This window comes from Symphalangus syndactylus, chromosome 6 (assembly GCF_028878055.3).
Source record: "Symphalangus syndactylus isolate Jambi chromosome 6, NHGRI_mSymSyn1-v2.1_pri, whole genome shotgun sequence".
NCBI classification, from domain to species: domain Eukaryota; kingdom Metazoa; phylum Chordata; class Mammalia; order Primates; family Hylobatidae; genus Symphalangus; species Symphalangus syndactylus.
In genome coordinates this window covers 36,118,156-36,138,618 of record NC_072428.2, presented here as the reverse complement: position 1 = coordinate 36,138,618, position 20,463 = coordinate 36,118,156, and the positions used below count along the sequence as shown (strand labels likewise).

General features: G+C 46.1%; 1 protein-coding gene and 2 long non-coding RNA genes across 10 annotated transcripts in view; 2 read left to right on the top strand and 1 right to left on the bottom strand.

Moving 5' to 3' along the window:
* NAV2 (neuron navigator 2) overlaps positions 1-4,779 on the top strand; it is a 782,645-nt gene extending 777,866 nt beyond the window's left edge. For all 8 annotated transcript variants that reach the window (XM_055282148.2, XM_055282147.1, XM_055282146.1 and 5 more), the window contains one exon: positions 1,318-4,779. In XM_055282148.2, the coding sequence (XP_055138123.1) occupies positions 1,318-1,443 (126 nt within the window). In that variant the 3' untranslated portion in view covers positions 1,444-4,779. The remainder of the gene's footprint in view (positions 1-1,317) is intronic.
* A 6,537-nt stretch (positions 4,780-11,316) lies between these two features.
* Positions 11,317-20,463, top strand: part of LOC129484331 (uncharacterized) — a 70,515-nt gene continuing 61,368 nt past the window's right edge. Inside the window, exon 1 of the long non-coding RNA XR_008658411.2 lies at positions 11,317-11,603. This is a non-coding gene — a long non-coding RNA (uncharacterized lncRNA). The remainder of the gene's footprint in view (positions 11,604-20,463) is intronic.
* Positions 13,795-15,493, bottom strand: LOC134736941 (uncharacterized). Its single transcript, XR_010121447.1, has 2 exons — positions 15,224-15,493; positions 13,795-13,881 (listed from the first exon to the last, which is right to left on the bottom strand). It is a non-coding gene; the product is annotated as an uncharacterized lncRNA (long non-coding RNA).

The following is a 20,463-nucleotide window of genomic DNA, read 5'->3' as shown; positions in this document are numbered from 1 at the left end:
TTATCATAGCTCTCTTATGTATTAATCCTTCTCACTCATGAGACTGAGACTTTCATGAAAACAGGATTTACTTGCTTTTGTTCCAGAACCATATACTGTGGACATACTGGGAGTGTTTAATGAGTGAATAAGTAATCTCAGTTGCCAAGGATTGTCCGTTATACTTCAGCTCTGCCTCTTCCCTAGTTATGGCTGTGCAGACAGACACCAGATGATGGTGCTTCTGCAGCCTGGCACATCTGGGTAGACTCTGCAAAGCATCCTGAGGGGCAGCTGGATTGTACGCCCAGCTGCACCACATCTTGACCTTAGCTCAGAGAGGCCCCATATTCCTGACTTACTTGCTATATAAAATATAAAATACATACACACAATTTACAGTTATAAATAAAAGTAGTTTTTATTCCCTTTCCCCACTCCCAAACAAATGATCCGTAGAACGTAAACAAGGGCAGATTCAAGAACACTGTCGCTAAACTCTTTTAAGTTAGATGATGATGACAACAGATGACATTTATTAAGCACTTACTATATGCCAGGCCAGCCCCTCTTCTAAGGGTTTAATACACATTATATCATTTTATTCCCTACTTCAACCCTATGAGAAATGTTGCCATTCTCCCCATTCCGCAGATGACGAACTGCTGGCTCAGATATTTAGGTAACTTGCCCAGAGATTCCTGAATCATAAGCGAAGGCTCTTTGCACCCGGAGGCTTTGCTTGTAACTGGTGCTCCCCCTCACCTCCCTGCCAAGGCTTCCATAGGAGCTGCAGCACAGTTGGCTCCAGTCTGACCTGGCCAGAGCAAGGAGAAGAGATGGGTTTGATGCTTGTCAAAGTGGGAGGGGGTCCGTGTGCTTCCGATGTCGGTGATGCTGATGCCAAGTTCCAGGAGCAGGGATGCTCAGCCACACCTTCATCCAGGCCGAGGGCTATGCCTGAAAGGTGTGCCCCTCCTAAATAAAAAATAAATATAATATGTATACAGAGCATCATTTTGTTTTCAGTGCTCTACGTGTATTAACTCAATCCACCCATAACATTATAGGGCAGGTACTATTATTATTCACATTTGACCAGTAAAGAAACAAGTATAAAGAGGTTAAGTAACGTGCTCAAAGTCATGCAGCTAGTAATTGGTGAAGCTGGGATTTGAACCCTGGAAGCCTGGCCCAAAGTCCATGTTCTTGTCCACCGCCTCCACTGTGGGCTGTTACCCCAGGTGAGTCTGGAGGAGGTGGCGTGACCTTCTAGGAGTCCAGGGTGGGCGGCCAACTAGACAGAAAGCAGCTCATGCTTCTCCACTCTTCCCCTAGATGAACATGCTGATGAGGCTGCAGGAGGCAGCCAACTACTCCAGCCCCCAGAGCTACGACAGCGACTCCAACAGCAACAGCCATCACGATGACATCTTGGACTCCTCTTTGGAGTCCACTCTGTGACAGGGGCTCGGAGCCCAGCGCCCTCCTCTTCTCCTCACCGCATTCCACCTGCATCCCCCACATCACCCTGAAGGTGACTTCCTGAGCCAGCCCCCAGCCACAGCCTTAGAGCTGCGGGAACACCGAGACCCCTCGTCCTTCAGCCTCGACCTGGGTGCAGGCATCCCGGGCCAGCTGCCTGCGGACCGCTTCCTTCCACAGGGAGAACTGCACTACCTTCTGTTGTACTTTAATTATTGTTTTGCCTTGTTGCTGTGACCTCCCTAAGACACTGAAGATACTTCTCGGGAAAGGATCATCGCCGTTGAAATGAAAAGAGAGAGACAGAGGGAGAGAAAAAAACAAAAATAGAACCCACATGAAGCTCTGAAACCAAACAGCATCCTGCCATGAGCTTCCCAGAGACAGAAGAGACTGGAGTAAAGTCGGAAACACAGAGAAGCACAGCTTCCTCTCAGCACAGACCCTCCAGACTGGGTCTCGGAGCCACGCCACCCGCCCTCCCGCACAGCCGGCCACCGGGAGAACTGGTGCTAACCAGGGTGCTTGGTTTGGTCACGTTCAACGCACTACAGAGCTACGACACAGGGAAACCTTAGGAGAAAATAAACCGTGCTTTCATGTTTTTTAAATGGTGCTTTCCTTACCCGAGAGGTATTTTGCCTGTTCCAATCAAACCACCCCATTCAGGTCCATCAGCCTCTGATTAATATTCGTGAGAGGGAGTGACAGAGTGAGAGTGTGAGTGAGTGGATGTGGCTGTCAGTGCAGAACAGCATGTGTCTGTTTCCTTCTGATATATGAATGAATCAGGTTTTTTTTTTCTGCAAACACTGTGTATAGTGAGACTTGTTCTACTTTGGAGAACAGATTACCTTTTGAAAATGAGGTTGAGTTTCTTCCTTTCTGATGCATTGATTTTTGAAGATTTTTTCCCCCCCTTCCCCTCTTGGTCAGAATCAATCCTTTGGTGAAAGTAAGAACCGCAGGAGTTGAGTTTTGGTTTGGTCCTGCTCGGTTTTGGTTTTTAGTTGTCCATCCTCACAGTCCTACACACTCGCCTCCTCCTGCTAGGGCCGGGGGTATCTGTGTCCTTTAAAATGGATGAGGACCTGGTCCTCGACATGTGGGTGAGCCATGGACCTTGCCTTCCCTTCTCGTCCTTGAGGGTTTAGAACACACACCAACACCTCCAGCGTCCCCGCCCCAGCTTCCGGTGGGGTGACGCGGTCACCCCGCAAAAGACTTGCACTTTCCTCAGAACCAACATGACGCAGCTCAACAAGGGTGAGGGTCACTCCCTCCCAGAAGCCCCGTCTGGACGAGCCTTGCCTGACCTCTTCGGTGCTGACCTTCCCAAAGTGATGCCTTACTGGTTTTGTACTAACTGTGTTCATTTTACGTAAGTGTCATGCCTGCCTGGGGTTTGTTTTTTTGTCATTGTTTTCCCCATTGAAACAAACAGGGCTAAAAAGTCATCTATTCATTAGGAGAACTCAAGTTGCTGTGACTTTTCTCATCCAAAAGACTCATTTGTGTGGATGCGTGACCATGGGAAAACGAAAAAAAAAAAGATCAATTTTTTAGGTTCTTATCAGTCTCCAGCTGACAACCCAACTGGACAATGATCTGTCTGGTGCAGGAGAAGGCAAAAGTTTCTACAAGTCTACGTGACCTTGCTGATACTTGCTCTAATAGAAACCCAATCTGCTGTGTCTTCAACATACTGGTATTTTCATTACAAAGTATGGTAAATTTTTGAGTTGTTTGTTTCTGTTTTATAAAGAGAATCCTTATTGGACACCAGTGAAGGTGTCTCTGTTTTAATGATCAGGGTTTTTATTCCATCTTTTGCATTTCTATTTCTGAAGGTTTGTCTCTTGGCATCTTTTTTTGTTTCTTACTGTAAGAGTTTGACCCGAAACTGCTCACTTCACATTGGATGACACCATGTTCTTCCTCTTTGAAAAGAAAAGGGGAATGTGTCCCACTAGTGAAAGGAAAACTTTTCAACACTATCCCTGCTTAAATTTCAGCAAACTCAAGACTATTCTGCTTAGCCTTCATTAGTCATCTGGGTGTGAGTGTGTCTTGTTCTGTTTTTGTTTTTAATAAAACTTTCAAACCATATATTTAGCCTGTGACCAGGGGGGCCAAACCCTAAGACTTCTGGTAAACCTGAAGGGTGGCCCTCCTCAGACAATTTGTCTCCCAGCAATGACCCTACACTCGCGTACTGTGAATTTGGGAGGAGGTAAAGTTGACTTCTCCTCGTGGGCAGTTTTCCAATCACCTTGTGAGTAGACACCTGCCAATATTGTTTGAAACCTTTTTTTAATATGACATGCTCTCTTGTCATTCTCTTCTCCCCTTTCCCACAGACTTCCCTCCCACTGGGTCCAGGTTCAGAACTAAGACTTCTGTACCTGGTGCTGCCTGATTGGTGAACATTGACTTCAAGTAGCATAGCCCTTGTGTGACTCACAACTCCATGTCCTTCCTAAAGTTTCGGGAAGCAGGGTTGTCTAATATGCACATTTCTTATTTTGGTCATGTTTTTACTTTAGTGTCACTCACCTTTTACAAAGTGACTTTGTACTCATTTAGGGCTCTATCGGAAATGCTTCCATTTTGCCTTTTCTACAGTTAGGCCAATTTTGAAGTATATAAATTCTATGCAACATTTATGTTGAGTTACCAATGGAAGCCAAAAGTTCTCTTCCCAAACTGCCAAGAATAATACAGGCCATAATTGAAATGGGAATACCTTTTAAGTTTCATTAGGGGTGGGGTGGGAGTGGGACAGGAACAAGACTTGCCTAGATCTTTGTTGTATCTTGGGGACTTTTACTTCATTGTTTGATGCTTAAACTTCAAAATTCTCTGTATTCAAATTTGATTATGGCGAATCTACTTCAAAAAGGAAAAATAATCCAGCTTTGTGGATATTAAATGGAAGGTTTGCTGTTTTGATGTAGTTGTTTCCAGTGGAGCAGTTTATGAAATATGTTCTGTAAGATGTACATTTTTTCATTGTAACATAGAAATTGTAAATAATTGATTAAAGTGCTGCATTTTGATGAATTTTTTCTAGCCATTTTTAAAGAGAAAACTAGGAATTGAGTATTTTGTGTACGGTATGTTTCCATCCTCCCTCCCCTTCCTCCTCCCCTCCTCTCTCTCTCTTCCTACCTATTTAATTTTCATTTGTCATGAGGTTTTTGGATTTGCCAATGATCTGCTGGACATCATGCCCCATGTCATAGAGAATAAAGCTGATGATTGTACCAGTCTTAAATTATTCATGATTCAATAAAATTGATGCTTATTTATTCAGATTAGTGGTTTGGCTTGTCTGTGCTAGAGCAAGTCCTCATAGGAGTTTCATTTCATGCTAAGAGCAAGTCAGTCTTATCTGGATGCAGCAAATGCAGGGAAAACCCAAAACCTTTGCAAACCCATCTTGGCTAGTATGCCATCAATATCCCACATCTTCTCAGTGTCTCAGGTCTTTTTGCCACTCCTGTGGAGCTTGTTAGAACTGTTGAATTTCAGATCCTGTCAGACTTTATGAATCACCAGGGATCTATTGGATCCTCAATTTCTAACAAACTCCTAGGCAATACCAGTGCTCTAGTGCCTGGACCACACATTGAGTGGCAAGCAACATCAGTGTCCAGCCAGCCCCCTAAGTCGACCCCTTGGCATGACAAGGATTTTTTTTAATGTATTGAGTACCTACTGATTTCCAAATGCTTTCCCAAATACTCAATATAATGCAAAATGATGCCAGAGAGGTATTCTTACTCCCATTTTACAAGTGAAAAAGCAAAAATGACATGCCAAGGAACCTATAGCCAAGAAGTGAGTTGAAGTTTCAGCCCCATCTTCTGACTGTCCTGCCTTGCCAGGCTGCCTTCTAATCTTGGGGGCCTCCTGCCACATTACAGCTCACATCCATAGCAGACACAGGCAGTGGGAGATGACCTTACATCTCAGCATTCACTTTGAATAGCAACAACAAAAAAGGCAGGGTTTGGAGCCCTGTGGGTTCACAGTGAAATTGATCCCACATGGCTGGCTCAACTGCTCACGACACGAAGTGTCTAACTCTTAACATACAACAGTTGCCAAACCAGGGGAGGAGGTAAAGAATCCAGATATTCAGCATAGGCAGTTTTAATCCCTGTCTAAAAAATAATAAAGGAGGGGTAGTACAAGTTTGACAACTAGATGTCCTGAATTCCAAGATTCCATGTCAAACATTCTATCCCATTGCTCTGTGATATATTCTGAGGTTACCTAGGAAGTATGATCAGCATACATAAAGGGCATGGTGGACAGATGGCTTTTTAAAGAGCAGGGAAGAGCCAGGTGCGGTGGCTCATGCTTGTAATCCCAACACTTTGGGAGGCCCAGGCAGGTGGATTATCTGAGCCCAGGAGTTCGAGACCAGCCTGGGCAACATGGTGAAACCCCGTCTCTACTAAAAATACAAAAAATTAGCCAGGCGTGGTGGCACGTGCCTGTAGTCCCAGCTACTCAGGAGGCCGAGGCACGAGAATTGCTTGAACCAAGGAGGCGGAGGTTGCAGTGAGCCAAGAATCGCGTCACTGCACTCCAGCCTGGGCAACAGAGCAAGACTCTGTCAAAAAAAAAAAAAAAAAAAAGGGGGAAGGACAGGAACTGCATTTGTGTACTCACTGGGTACCAGACGTACAGAAAATTTCACTCTACCATGTATAATTACAGCACCTCTAAGAGGTAGTGTAATTATCTCCATTTTACAGTTAAGAAAACTGAGGCTGAGTAATGTTAAATTAATACATACTAGAAATGGAATTCTTGGTATATCTGATTCAAAACCCATGCCTTTTCTGCTATGCTAAGCTACAATCAGGTTGGACTTTGATGGAGGATTACACATCCCTTCTGCATTAGCTGTTTATAGCTGTGTAACAACCCCAAATTTGGCAGCTTACAGCAGAACATTTTCTAACAGTTTCTGTGGATCAGGGGTTCAGGTATGTCTTGTTGAGTACTGTGCCTCAGGGTTTCCCACAGAGCTGTATTCACCGTGTCTGAAATAAAATTTGCAAGGAAAAAAATATTTAAAAGCAAGAACTATATAAAGCATCATATTTAATGGTAAGATGTTAAATGTTTTTCCTTGCAGATGAAGAAGCGGATAAAGATGTCTCTTACCACCACTGAATATTGTGGTAGAGATCCTGGGTCAATACAGAGAAACAAGAAAAATAAATTATGAGGATTGGAAAAGGAAGAAATTCAACAGTCTTTATTCACAGGTAACACTTTGTACTTAGATTATGCAACAGAATTCACCGGTAAGTTATTAGAAATAATAAGGTAACTAAGTTTTCAAAGTCAGTACATAAAAATCAGTTGAACATCTATATGCAGCCAGAAGTTTTAAATTTTTAAGAATACCAATTTAGGCCGGGCACGGTGGCTCACGCCTGTAATCCCAGCACTTTGGGAGGCCGAGGCGGGCGGATCACGGGGTCAGGAGATGGAGACCATCCTGGCTAACGCGGTGAAACCCCTTCTCTGCTAAAAAAAAATAGAAAAAATTAGCCAGATGTGGTGGCGGGTGCCTGTAGTTCCAGCTACTCAGGAGGCTGAGGCAGGAGAATGGCGTGAATCCGGGAGGCGGAGCTTGCAGTGAGCCAAGATCGCACCTCTGCACTCCAGCCTGGGGACTGAGCGAGACTCCGTCTCAAAAAAAAAAAAAAAAAAAAAAAAAAAAAAAAAAAAAAAAAAAAAAAAAAAAAAAAAAAAAAAAAAAAAACAATTTAAGAGCAAAAATATCAAATACCGCAGAATAAAAGCAATATAAGGTGTGCAAGACTTGTATAAAGAAACCTATTAAACATTGTTGAGAGAAATTAAACCCCAAATAAAAGTAGGAAAATATTATGCTTTTGAGTTAGAATACATGTTGTGAACACATCAATCCCTGCAAGATGGACTATAGATTTGATGCAATCTCATTTAAAAGCCCAACGGGGTTTTTACAGAATTGACAAAATGATTCTAAAACTTACATGGAAATGCAACAGGTGAAGCATAGCCAATGAAGAAAAACAAGAAGAGAGAAATTTTTCTACCAAAAATCAAGACTTATTATAAAGGTCATTAAGACCTTGTGCTATTGGCATAAGAATTGACAAATAGTTAAAAAGAACAAGATAGACATCCCCGAAATAAACCCAACACACACTTGCTTTGCTATATGGAATCATGAATAATGTCTCAGAAGCGAAGAAAATGTGACAAAGAACACATGACAATGGGATCCGCTGGTTTTTACTCTAAAGCCGAAGGTTGGACTGCCCTCTTAAAGGTTAGTATAACTAAGGCACCAGCTCAGGAAAGACATTTTGTGTTAGAGCACTGTCGTCTAGGAAACAGTATAAAATTTCAACTGTCAGCCATTATTTGCTGTTTGTTGGTTTTTGTTTTGGAGACTGGGTCTTACTCTGTCACCCAGGCTTGAGTGCAGTGGTGTGATTATAGCTCATTGCAGCCTTCATCTCCTGGGCTCAATCGATCCTCCTGCCCCAGCCTCCTGAGTAGCTGGGACCACAGACACACACCACTAAACTCAGCTAATTTTTTTTTTTTTTGAGATGGAGTCTCACTCTGTCGCCCAGGCTGGAGTGCAGTGGTGTGATCTTGGCTCACTGCAACCTCTGCCTCCCAGGTTCAAGTGATTGTTTTGGCTCAGCCTCCCAAGTAGCTGGGATTACAGGTGCATGCCACCACGCCCAGCTAATTTTTTGCATTTTTAGTAGAGATGGGGTTTTGCCATGTTGGCCAGGTTGGTCTGGAACTACCATCCTCAAGTGATCTGCCTGCCTCGGCCTCCCAAATTGCTGGGAATACAGGTGTAAGCCACCACGCCTGGCCCCAGCTAATTTTTAAAAAATATTTGTGTAGAGATGGGGTCTCACTATGTTGCCCTGGCTGATGTCAAACTCCTGGCCTCAAGTGATCCTCCAGCCTCAGCCTCCCAAAGTGCTGAGGTTACAGGTGTCAGCCACTGTGCCTGTCATAATTTATTGTTGAATGCCCAATAGCTGGAATACATGTGTCTGGCGTATAACAGATGGGTTGTAGCAGACATCAATAATTCCTTAATTTGGGCCAGGCCCAGTGGCTCATGCCTGTAATCCCAGCACTTTGGGAGGCCGAGGTGGGCAGATCACGAGGTCAGCAGTTCGAGACCAGCCTGGCCAACGTGGTGAAACCCTATCTCTACTAAAAATACAAAAATTAGGCGTGGTGGCAGGCTCCTGTAATCCCAGCTACTTGGGAGGCTGAGGCAGGAGAATCGCTTGAACCTGGGAGGCGGAGGTTGCAGTGAGTTGAGACTGCGTCATTGTAGTCCAGCCTGGGTGACAGAGTGAGACTCTGTCTCAAAAAAAAAAAAAAAAAAATCCTTAATTTGTACCCTTTCAGCCTGACTTCACCCGAACTTCCAGTGGTCAACTCCTGGCACACGCACAGTGGTCCATCTCAAGCACCTGTGTCTCTCTGCTTCTCTACCTGGGACCTTTCTCCAGTGCCGCAGAAGCTTGTCCAGCCCCGGGGCAGAGCGGCCCACAAGTACTAGGGACTTAGTGGCCCAGGGGCAGCCCGTGCCCAGCTTTCCCATCCATCTGTGGGACAAGTGGGAGGCATGGGAGGCACCCTCCACAAGGTGCATTAGAGGATCTCCAGTGGGACTGAACCCCACGTCACCCACAGTCAAAATGAAGGAAACTCAGTTGGAATTTCTCCCTTCCTTGTCATGTTTTCCTCCTCCCTCCCTCAGAGCTGGAACGATGATGAGTTGAGTCAGGCACCGAGGGTGCAGCCCTGGGAGTCCTCTTTAAATTTTGCACCCACTCGCCTCACTTGTCTCAGGAGAGCCTAGTCCCGGCCCTACCCTCAGCCATGCTTCCTGGCACCACAGCACAAATGATCTGCACTCAACTCATTTCTCAGGATCTGCTAAGACAACTCGGCAATTCCTCTTAGTTATTGTTATAGGTTAAGCTGTGTCCCCCAAAAAGACAGGTTGAAGTCCTAAACCCCAGCACGGAATGTGGCTTTAGGGAACGGAGTGGTTGCAGGTGTAATTAATTAAGATGGGGCCTCACTAGAGTAGGGTAGGCCTTTTATCTCATCTGACTAGTTTCCTCATAAGAAGACAATGTGAAGATCCAAGAGATGAATGCCGGCTGCGGTGGCTCACGCCTGTAATCCCAGCACTTTGGGAGGCTGAGGCGGGCGGATCACGAGGCCAGGAGATCGAGACCATCCTGGCTAACACAGTGAAACCCCGTCTCTACTAAAAATACAAAAAATTAGCCGGGCGAGGTGGCAGGCGCCTGTAGTCCCAGCTACTCGGGAGGCTGAGGCAGGAGAATGGCGTGAACCCTGGGGGTCGGAGCCTGCAGTGAGCTGAGATCGCACCACTGCACTCCAGCCTGGGTGACAGCGAGACTCTGTCTCAAAAAAAAAAAAAAAAAAGAGATGAATGCCATGGGAAAATGGAGGCACAGAAAGGAGTCAGGTAGAAGCAAGGATGCTACCCAGAGTCTCAGAGGGAGCACAGCCCTGCTGACACCCTGACTTCAGACCTCCGTCATCCAGAACCTCAAGAGAATAAGCTTCCATTGTGTGAAGTCACCTTGGGGGTGGTACTTAGTTATGGTAGCCCCAGGAAACCAGCACAATCATTTATCCAACAGAAAAGCATACATATATGGGCCAAGAAACATAGACACAAATGTTCATAGCAGCACTATTCATAATTACAAAAACTGGAAACAACCCACATGTCTGCTGACAGTAGACAAATTGTGATCCGTCACTATCACCCCACAGTGAAAATGTGTGTGGATGAATGTTGAGTAAATGTTGAGTAAAAACCACCAGACACAAACTGATGCCAAATGTATGATTCCACACCTATAAAGTTCACAATAGCCTTCAGGAGTGAGTGCAGGCTTAGGTCATAGAAATATAAAGGAAAGCAAGAAGGGAGGGGCAGCAGTTGGGAGGGGTGGAAAGGTGCTTTGGCATGCTGGCACGTGTCCTCCTTCTTGACTTGGGTGGTGCTACGGTCTGAGTGTTTGTATCCCTTCAAAATTTATACAATGAAACCTAAATCCCAACGTGTTAATATGAGGAAATGGGCCCTTACGGGGTGATTAGGTCATGAGGAATCCACTGTCATAAATGAGATTAGTGCGGTTCAAAAAGAAGGCACAGAGCTAGCTGGTCCCTTCCACCGTGTGAGGACACGGAGCGGAGAAGCCACCGATGAACCAGAGAGCAATCCTTCACCAGACGCCAGGTCTGCTGGTGCCTTGATGGAAGAAAAAAATTTCTGTTGTTTAAAAGCCCCCCAGTTTATGGTATTTCTGTTATAGCATCCTTAACAGACCAAGACAGGTGGTGGTGACACAAGTGTTTGCTTTGTTGGAGATCTTTGAGCTATATGTCTTTGTTTTGTGCACCAGAAGGTTTTTAGAAAGTAAACACGACCCCAGGCTGCCCACCTGGCCACCATACCCAGTGAAAGCTGCAGTGCAGCTGAGAATGCTGCCCTTGAGCACTGGCTTTGGCCTCCACCCCATCACTAACTCACTGCTGAATTAGTGAGTGAATGAGTGAATTCTCAGCAGTAGGTCAGTTCCTGAATCCATAAATTGAGGACACTTTGTCCACCTTGACACTAACTGATGTGTAAGCTTGGACAAGTTAATGCCACTCCCCTAAGCCTCAGTTTCCTCTTAAGTACCCACTCTGTCTTGCAGGATTGAGGAAGGTGATGCATCATATGTGCCAGACGCCATGAAACACTGACTCCGTCTTCTTCATCCTCCCAGCTCTGACTGCTTGCCTCTGCAGTCTTTGCAGGAGTCAGAGGACGGAGCTGCAGAGCCTCTGAGGCCAGAATTAGGCCCAATCGGGGAGGATGCAGACAGGCACATCAGGACCCCATACAAAGGAAAACGTCCTAAGGGCCACAGGAATAGGCTGCTTTAATTGGATACTGAGCGCCCGGTCACCACTGGAGTTCACACAAAGGCTGGAGAACGACCTGACTGAAGCAGCGGACGAATCCTCGCCCTGGGTGACAGGTGGGTCCAGATGTCTCAGGAGGTTTGTTCACCTGGCAGGATTGCCTTGGGCAGGGGAGATAGTGGAAAGGGTGTTGAGGTCTGGAGACCTGAGTTGCTTAGCCTACCCTAGCTGCTACTCTTAGAGAAGTCCTATCCACTCTCAGGGACATAGTCTTCCTCTCTAATGAGGGATGGGACTAGTTCAATGGTCCCTTAATGTGGCTTATCGCCAGTGACCCAGAACCTCTCCTACTGCTGCTGGATCAGAATGTCCTGGGGTGGAGAATCAGGAATACAGGCCTCCCCCAACTCCTATATTCCAGGTCCGCAATTAGGGGCAGCGCTTTCGACCTCACAGTGGCCACAAGAGGGCAGCAAAGTCCAAGCAATGCCATTCTCAGGCAGGCCCTGACTTTCCGGGTGGACCTGCAAAGCAGTAAATTCAGCTCTCTCTCAGATTTAGGTAGAGTATTTTTAAAAGGATTGGTCCCTGGTGTGGTGGCTCACACCTGTAATCCCAACACTTTAGGAGGCCGAGGCCAGTGGATCACCTGAGGTCAGGAGTTTGAGACCGGCCCGGCCATCACAGCGAAACCCCATCTCTACTAAAAATACAAAAATTAGCCAGGTGTGGTGGTGCATGCTTATAATCCCAGCTACTTGGGAGACTGAGGCAGGAGAATCGCTTGAGCCCAGGAGGCAGAGGTTGCAGTGAGCCAAGATTGAGCCACTACACTCCAGCCTAGGCGACAGAGCGAGACTCTGTCTCAAAATAAAATCAAAAGGACCCTCAGAAGGTCGAGTATACTATTTTTCCCTCTACCTCATGCTTGGAGAATGAAGCTACATTCTCTATAAAGGAGATAGGAGAAGGAATTGATGTGTGTCAGGCATCTTCTTAAGCCAAGCAGCCTGCCTTCGTGGACCATGTGATCTGCATAACAATCGTGTGCGTTTGGTGTCATCATCTCTCTCATGATTGATCAAGGGACTTGGGCAAGGTCTTGCTAATCAGAGACAGAGTAAGGATTTGAACCCAGGCCCTGCCAGCAAGCGTGGAGTCTTGCTCCTATACCAGCCTGCACCCCTACCAGCCACTGCTGGCTATGCATTCACATCCATGACCTCACTGGAATTCTGCCTCGGCCTTGCAGGTGAGGCCCGGAAGGTATAATGACACTTAGGAAGGGAAACTGTCTCAGAATGGACCCTGAGCTAATGATGCTGCCAGAATAAGAATCCAGGTGCTCTAACTTCCCTTCCCAGGCAACTAGGGGAGCAGTTAGGCCCACAGGCTCTAGAGTCAAATCAGGGCTCCACTGTTTGCAAGCTGTGACCCTGGGCAAATGGCGCAGCTCTCTCTGAGCTCAGCTTGCAAATCTGTAAAATAGACATGACAATATTGACCTGTAGTTGACGCTATAAGTGTCCTTCTCAGTGTAGGGGTGGAAAGGTATGATACCTTTCTTCACCCATCATAAGACTCACGAATGACACTCCTATAACAAAAGACAAGTTAGCAAGAGAAAAGCATAACAAATTTACTTAAAGTTTTATGTGACACAGGAGCTTTCAGAATAAAGACCTAAAAACTCAAGAGAAAACTCTCTGTTTTTAGCCTTAGACCCCAGGAAGATTGCACAGCCATGTAGAAATGTGATTGGCTGATTGGACAGAAAGGGTATGATCTAATGCTAATAGGCTGAGTGGGGAAACCTTGCAAGACCCGACTGTACAGATTCTTCTTGGCCTCTCTGCGTGGTGTTCCTTCCTCCCTGGTATGGGGCAAGGTCCTTTCTGGAATAAGGGTCTTATTATCTGCTATCAGACAAGGTAGGTCAGATAATTTCTTTATGGCCAGCTCTTACACAGAAAGGCAGGGGAAAGTTAAAGTCATATTTCTAGGTTTTATGGCTGGCTTTGGGGAAAAGGAATTCTAGTATTTATGGCCTGACTTGGAGGAGAAAGGTTAGCAGAAGAAAAAGGAAAAAGGACAGAAAGAGACTTTGTTTATGAAACCCTTTCAGTGTCATTCAGTTCAAAGCACTCAGCATGCCAAGACACCATACTTCGGGATATCGTTTTCTGAACCCTGACATTAGCAGCCACCGTCAACTCTTCCTATCTGAACTACAATCGTTATCACAGCTGTTTTTAAAAGGTCACTGTCTTTGTTTTATGCTGCAATAACAGAATACCTGAGACTGGGTAATTTATAATGAACAGATGTTTATTTCTTGAGGAGGGTGAGAAGTCTATGGTCAAGGCGCCTGAATGCTGGGCAAGGACCTTCTTGCTGCATCATCCCATGGCAGAAGGCAGAAAAGTAAGAGAGAGAGCAAGAGGGTGAGGCGACTGAACTCATCCTTTTATAAGGGACTCACTTTTGCAAAAAATAACCCACAACCCACTCTCTCGATAACAGCCTTAAGCCACTCATGAGGGCAGAGCCATCATGACCTAATCACCTCTCAAAGGTCCCACCTCCCAACACTGTTGCATTGGGGATTGTATTTCCAACACACAGACTTTGAGGGACATATTCAAACCATAGCAGTTGCCCAGATCTTGCCAGGCTGGAATTTGTTTCTGGCCTCCTGTCTAGTAAAGACCACTGTAGTTTCCTGTGATGGGATTGCTGCTAGGGGACCTGGGTTTCAGTTTAGACATTTCCATGAACTTGCTGCATTCCCTGTGGGGAATCACTCCCTGTCTGTGGGCTCAGGACGGTCAGGTGTGAAGCAAAGGCAACATGTCAGTGAGCCCTCCCTCACTGCTGACCCGTCCCCTTGCTTCCTTGACTTTTCTTTGCTCTGTATCCCAAGTGAGCGCTGGACCTGCCTCAGGCACCACAGTGATGGAGAAGCTTGGAGGGTTTTTTGGGTTCATTTACAGCTTCTGAGCCTCTTGGCTCTGGTCACTTTTTCAGTGGAACACTTCTTCTTCCTTTTATTTTTTAAGAGAAAGGGGCTAGGCATGGTGGCTGACACCTGTAATCCCAGCACTTTGGGAGGCCAAAGCGGGTGGATCACCTGAGGTCAGGAGTTCGAGACCAGCCTGGCCAATGCAATGAAACCCTGTCTCTACTAAAAATACACACACAAAAAAAATTAGCCGGACATGTTGGCAGCCACCTGTAATTCCAGCTACTCGGGAGGCTGAGGCAGGAGAATCATTTGAACCTGGGAGGTGGAGGTTGCAGTGAGCTGAGATCGTGCCACTGCACTCCAGCCTGGGTGACGAAGTGAGACTTTGTCTCAGAAAGAAAAGAAAAAGAGAAAGAGTCTTACTCTCTGTCACCCAGGCTTCAGTGCAATGGCCCAATCTCGGCTCACTGCAGCCTCAAAGTCCTGGGCTCAAGCCATCCTCCCACCTCAGCCTCCCAAGGTGCTGGGATTACAGGCATGAACTTCTGGGCAAAGCTTTGTCATTCTTAATACTTTTCGAACAAGGAGCCCTGCATTTTCATCTGCACCGGGCCCTGCAGATTATCACCTAGTGGGTCCTGGTGTGGATTCGTGTGCCTGGGTTGTATGCCCATTCGTTGAGCTGGGGTACGGAGATCATCAGATACACCCAGACCACACAGACCCAGAAGCGGGGGGCAGGGTTGCTAAAGAAAAACCGAAGAGCGTTACCAGAAGCAAGAATGGTTGTGGCGTCGGCAAAATTGAATACATGTGCGTATCGACACCGATGTGGGAACGTTCTGAGTAGTTGAGGGAAAACCCAAAATCGTGCCGTCGGAGCTCTTCCTGGCCTGGAACAGCACCGCGGCAAGTGTGGCTCCGTGGAGGGCGTGGCGCACCGTGCAGCAATACTCGCAGCGTGGAGAGTTCCAGTCCCGCAATGGCAGCGTCAGGCAAGCTGCCTGCAATCTCCCTCCCTCGGACAACCAGAAACAAATACTCAGCGCCCAGATCCACACCAGCAGCAACCCAGAGGTCGAGTCTGAGGATGAGACGGTTCCAGGGCCACAGAAGAGAGGAAAACCTCCGGGCAGATGGTGGGGGAAGGGGACTTCCGTGTTCAGGACACCTCCGCCCATCCACATTCGGCCTGGCACCGATCCTGCGGAATCTCTCCCCAACGCACGGTTTCTACACTGGAACGATTGAAACTAAGGGGGTGCGCCAACTCCCCCACCTTCGCGGGTCGCCTGGCAGGAGACCTGGTCTTTGCCTTACCGCAGTGGATGTGGCTGTGACTGAAGGGAGCGACATCCCTGAGCACAGTCGGAGACAAAGGGAGGCGAGGGCCACCCCCAGCCCGGAAACTCTGCCCCGTAACTCGGCCAAAGGAGACGCCGCATCGGAGCGGCTGTTCCGCAGCACCATGCTGTAGAAGGTACGTTCCTCTGATGCCCTGGGCGCAAACCCGCAGCCAGCCTTCCCACACTGCCAGGATAACCCTTTTGAGACCTCCCCTATTTGGAACAGGCAGCGCTCCCTTCTTTTACTGGAGACGAAGCGAACCTGGGCTTAGGGCGCCACCTAGAGCCGAAAAAGAGGAAACGACCTGGCCGCGAAGCTTCGCTAGGTAAGCATGTCCCATAGAAACCCAAACAAGACAGACAGAGAAAACTGGAATAAATAATCCTTCATTGTAAAGACACAGACGTATACCCGCAAAAACCACCAGCAAGCAGGAGACCATGAACTACGCCAAGGGACAAAGCAAAAATCCAGTGACTGGCCCTAACGACATGGCGATTGGTGAGCTCCCTGACCAAGAATTCAAAATAGCAGTTTTAAGGAAACTCAGTGATCTCCGAGATAGCACACAAGCGCAATTCAGAAACTTATCAAAGTTAACAGAATATTAAAGTAATTTTAAAAATCAAACAAATCTTGAAACTGAGACGTTCATTTGCTGAATCGCTGAAATTCATTTGCTGATGAACTCTATAGACTCTCAACAGCAGAGGGAAACAAACAGAGGAAAGAATCAGTGAGCTTGAAGACTGGCTATTTGAAAATACAGGCAGAGGAAAGAAAGGAAAAAAAAATAACTGAAGGGAATGAAGACCGCCAACAAGATCTACAAAAGTAACTCAAAAAAACAAATCTAAGATCTACAAAAGTAACTCAAAAGACCAAATCTAAGAATTGTTGGTGTTCAAGAGGGAGCTGAGGCCGAGCATGTGACTCATGCCTGTAATCCCAGCACTTTGGGAGACAGAGGTGGGAGGACTGCTTGAGGCCAGGAGTTCGAGACCAGCCTGGACAACATAGCGAGCCCTCGTCTCTACTAAAAATTAAAAAAATACTAGCTGGGCACAGTGATGTGCACCTGTAGTCCCAGCTACTCAGGAGGCTGAGGCTGGAAGACCGCTTGAGCCTGAGAGATGAAGGTTGCAGTGAGCCGTGATCGTGCCACTGCACTCCAACATGCGTGACAGAGTGAGACCCTGTCTCAAAAAAAAAAACAAAACCAAAACAGTGGGAGCTGAGCAAGAGCAAGGGGTAGAAAGCTTATTCGAAGAACTAATAACATAGTAATACCCAACCTGTGTAGCACTCCTTTCCTGTGCCAGGCACTGTGCTAAGCAATTAATATGTACTATCTCATTTAATCCTCTCAGCGACTCTATGGCTAGAGTATTATTAATGGTGCTTCATGAAAGGAAAAACTCAAGGAAATATCTCTTCTTCCTGTAGCGTGAGAGCATGCTAAGGAGTGCAAGCCGCCCCCCAACCATGGGGTGAGAAGTGCCCCCTCTGTTCTCCCAGCAGTCCTGTGCTTCCCTGTTACAGAGTGCCCCCCCACTCTGCTGTGATGGCTGTGGCCCTGCATCTCTTCCACATGAAATGAGAGCTGGAGGCATGGCTGACTCCATGATACAGATCTAGTCCCTAGGACAGAACTAGGCTCCTATGAGGAAATGCAATAAGGACAGCGAACAAAGAAAGAGAGAGGTAGAAGGAAGCTCAGAAGTTTAAAGGACTCAGTCTGGCAGAAAAAGAAAGAGGGGATGAGGAGGGAGTAAGATGAAGGGAAGTTGAGTGCAAGGAAGTTCAGAGAGGGAACTCTACAGAATGTGCATGGAAAATAAAGTTAATCAGCAAGGGTGGAAAGGTATCTTAAATGTCAACACCAACAGATAAAAGACCTAACTGTATATCAAATTGAACTTTAATAATTTAGTGGAATATAATTTTAATGGAATATAATCTTGTGCTTTGCTTTGTAGATGTGTTGATGGTCATAGTATTGATGTAGTAATTCCAGCACTATTTGTGACTAAGGAAAGTGAAAGCAAATATATTGTCTGGGGGAATAATAATTCTCATTCACTAAGAGAGAAGGGAGAAAACATATGGAATGAGAACAAAGGAAGAACACCACATTGCTGTATTAAAGTAAAGATTACCAGTAAGACCTCCCTCTTGCTCCAGATAGACAGAGAGATGATAGCTATAAGTCTGTTCCCTGAAAGAGCATAGAAGCAATGATATTATGGTACAAATGATCACAGCCACCACACCGTGATTTCTAAATGCCATTCTCTAATTTTAAAAACCTGAACTTCTTGGAGAAGTGGCTGATTCCAGATATTTGACAGAAAAATTACAAGGCAAGCCTGAACATCTTGTATCAGAAAACATGGAGGTGCTAAGAACAAACAAACAAAAACAGTGGAGAACACAGGATCCAGCTTAAAGGGGCATCCCTGGCCAGATCTGAGAGACCCGAGCATCAACAAGAACAATGGTGGCTACGTATCATAAGATAATTGAATAAAACAAAAACCCGTGAGTCATTGTGACAAATAAAGGCTAAAGGTGCTACTATGCCAAACCATACTGCTCAGCCACAGGCCACTTTCTTTTGCCAGGCAGGCATAAAGAGGACCATTTGAAAAGAGTTGGCGAGATGAAGGAAAGGCACGGTACAGGCCTGCATAATATTACAGAGATTTCATTATGAGAGAGGAGGTGTTGCCAAATGAGAACATATTTCTCTTCCTTATTATGGGTTAGACAAGGGCTTAAAAACTGGTGGCTTAATGTCCTGCTGTGACTCACAGATATTTTTACTCACAAATTTCTTTAATTGGGAAATTGCACTTAAATTCCAGATTTCTGGAAATTCTCTTAAAAACCAGGCAATCTAGTCTTCATTCCAACCTGAAAACAATCAGCTAACATGAGCAGAAATTGTCCTATTCAGTAGGGCCTGCATCCTTGGGCTCATCAGAGCTCCCAGTAGTACAGGCTCCCTTTGCTAATTGTTGGCACCTGTCTGGCTCCTGGAGCCATTATCCTTTATGACCACTAGTTTGTTTATGTTTCTGACTTATGAGCTATAAAACTGGAATGACCACTACTTTAAACTTCACTGCCTCTGAGAATTAGTGTCTGTCATTAGGATAGAGGGGTGTGTGTGTGTGTGTGTGTGTGTGTGTGTGTGTGTTTGATGAAATTTGATTCAACATCTACTAACAAGATAGTTGGGAGAACGAAGAGATGAACTCCCACTTGTGAAGACTAGATTTGGAAGCACTCTTCCTGGACTTCACTGAAGAATTTAGGACATTAGGCCAGGTGCAGTGGTTCATGCCTATAATCCCAGCACTTTGAGAGGCCAAGGCAGGTGGATCACTTGAGATCAGGAGTTTAAGACCAGCCTGGCCAACATGATGAAAACCCATCTCTACTAAAAATACAAAAATTAGCCAAGTGTGGTGGCACACACCTGTAATCCCAGCTACACAGGAGGCTGAGGTAGGAAAATAGCTTGAACCCAGGAGGCAGAAGTTGCAGCAAGCCGAGATCACCCACTGCACTCCAGCCTGGGTGATAGAGCGAGACTCTCTCTGAAAAAAACAAAGAATTTGGGGCATCAAAAGTCTCCCTGTACTCGGAGCACCCAACCACCTCACTTGTCATGTGGACACCTCTTCTTTACCTTCCATTCCATGTGAGCTTGGGTGGGGGTAATAATTGAAACAGGAGGGGAAGTAGATACAACTGAAATTAGAACATTCCCTAGGGGAAAGGGGTCAAGTTTTCCAAAAAGTTGATGGAAGGCTTCAAGCCGGTTAATGCCTTAAGAAGGCTGTTTTGAAAGGGGGCCAAATATGATGATGGGATGGGTTTGAGGAGGAAAATTGGCTAATTGCGTAAGGAACTTATCTTAGATGTCTCGGAAGAGGCATCTGGTGGTTGTTTACACAACAGCCACCCTACCCTTCTGACTAAGAGTACCCCAGGTTTGTTCAAGCATCAGTGTGCCCAGCGACAGAGAATAAACCATGATTGGTCTGATTATGGTATTGTGATTGGTCTATACATAGCAAGAATCCAGTTGTGTCCAATGAGAGACATAAGGAGGATTCTGGGAAGGACTTTCCTCCAAAATAAAAGAGACTCATGCAAGAAGTTCCCTTTGCCATTGTCCCTTTTGCGTCCCATTTTGGATGCTGTCATATGAAGAAGTGATGGTTGGAGCTGCAGCAGCCACCTTGCCACCATAAAGCAACCAGCTCCAAAGCCAAAATGCCAAGGAAGGTTGAGTAGGAGAATACAGGAACAAGGCAGTATGGGAAACATGACCTGGTCCATTTTCACTCCTCCACTGATGCCTATAGAGAGGTAGCAGTATCCTACTGAGAAATGGGGTCCCAGATCCCAGTGTGGTCATGAGCAAAGAAGTTAGTGGTGGCTCTCAGGGCAGCTGGAAGTGGTAGGAGAACTATTATGGCTCCAAGGAATATTGGCAGGCAGAAAACTTGGAAAGAATGTAAAAAGAAAACCTTTCCTTTCCCAGTGGGAACTGACCTTGAAAGGTGGTAGGGACTGATTATGAGAGGTTGTAGGAAAGCACAGAATAAATCTCTACAGTAATGAGCATGGAATGGTCTACCTGCAGAACA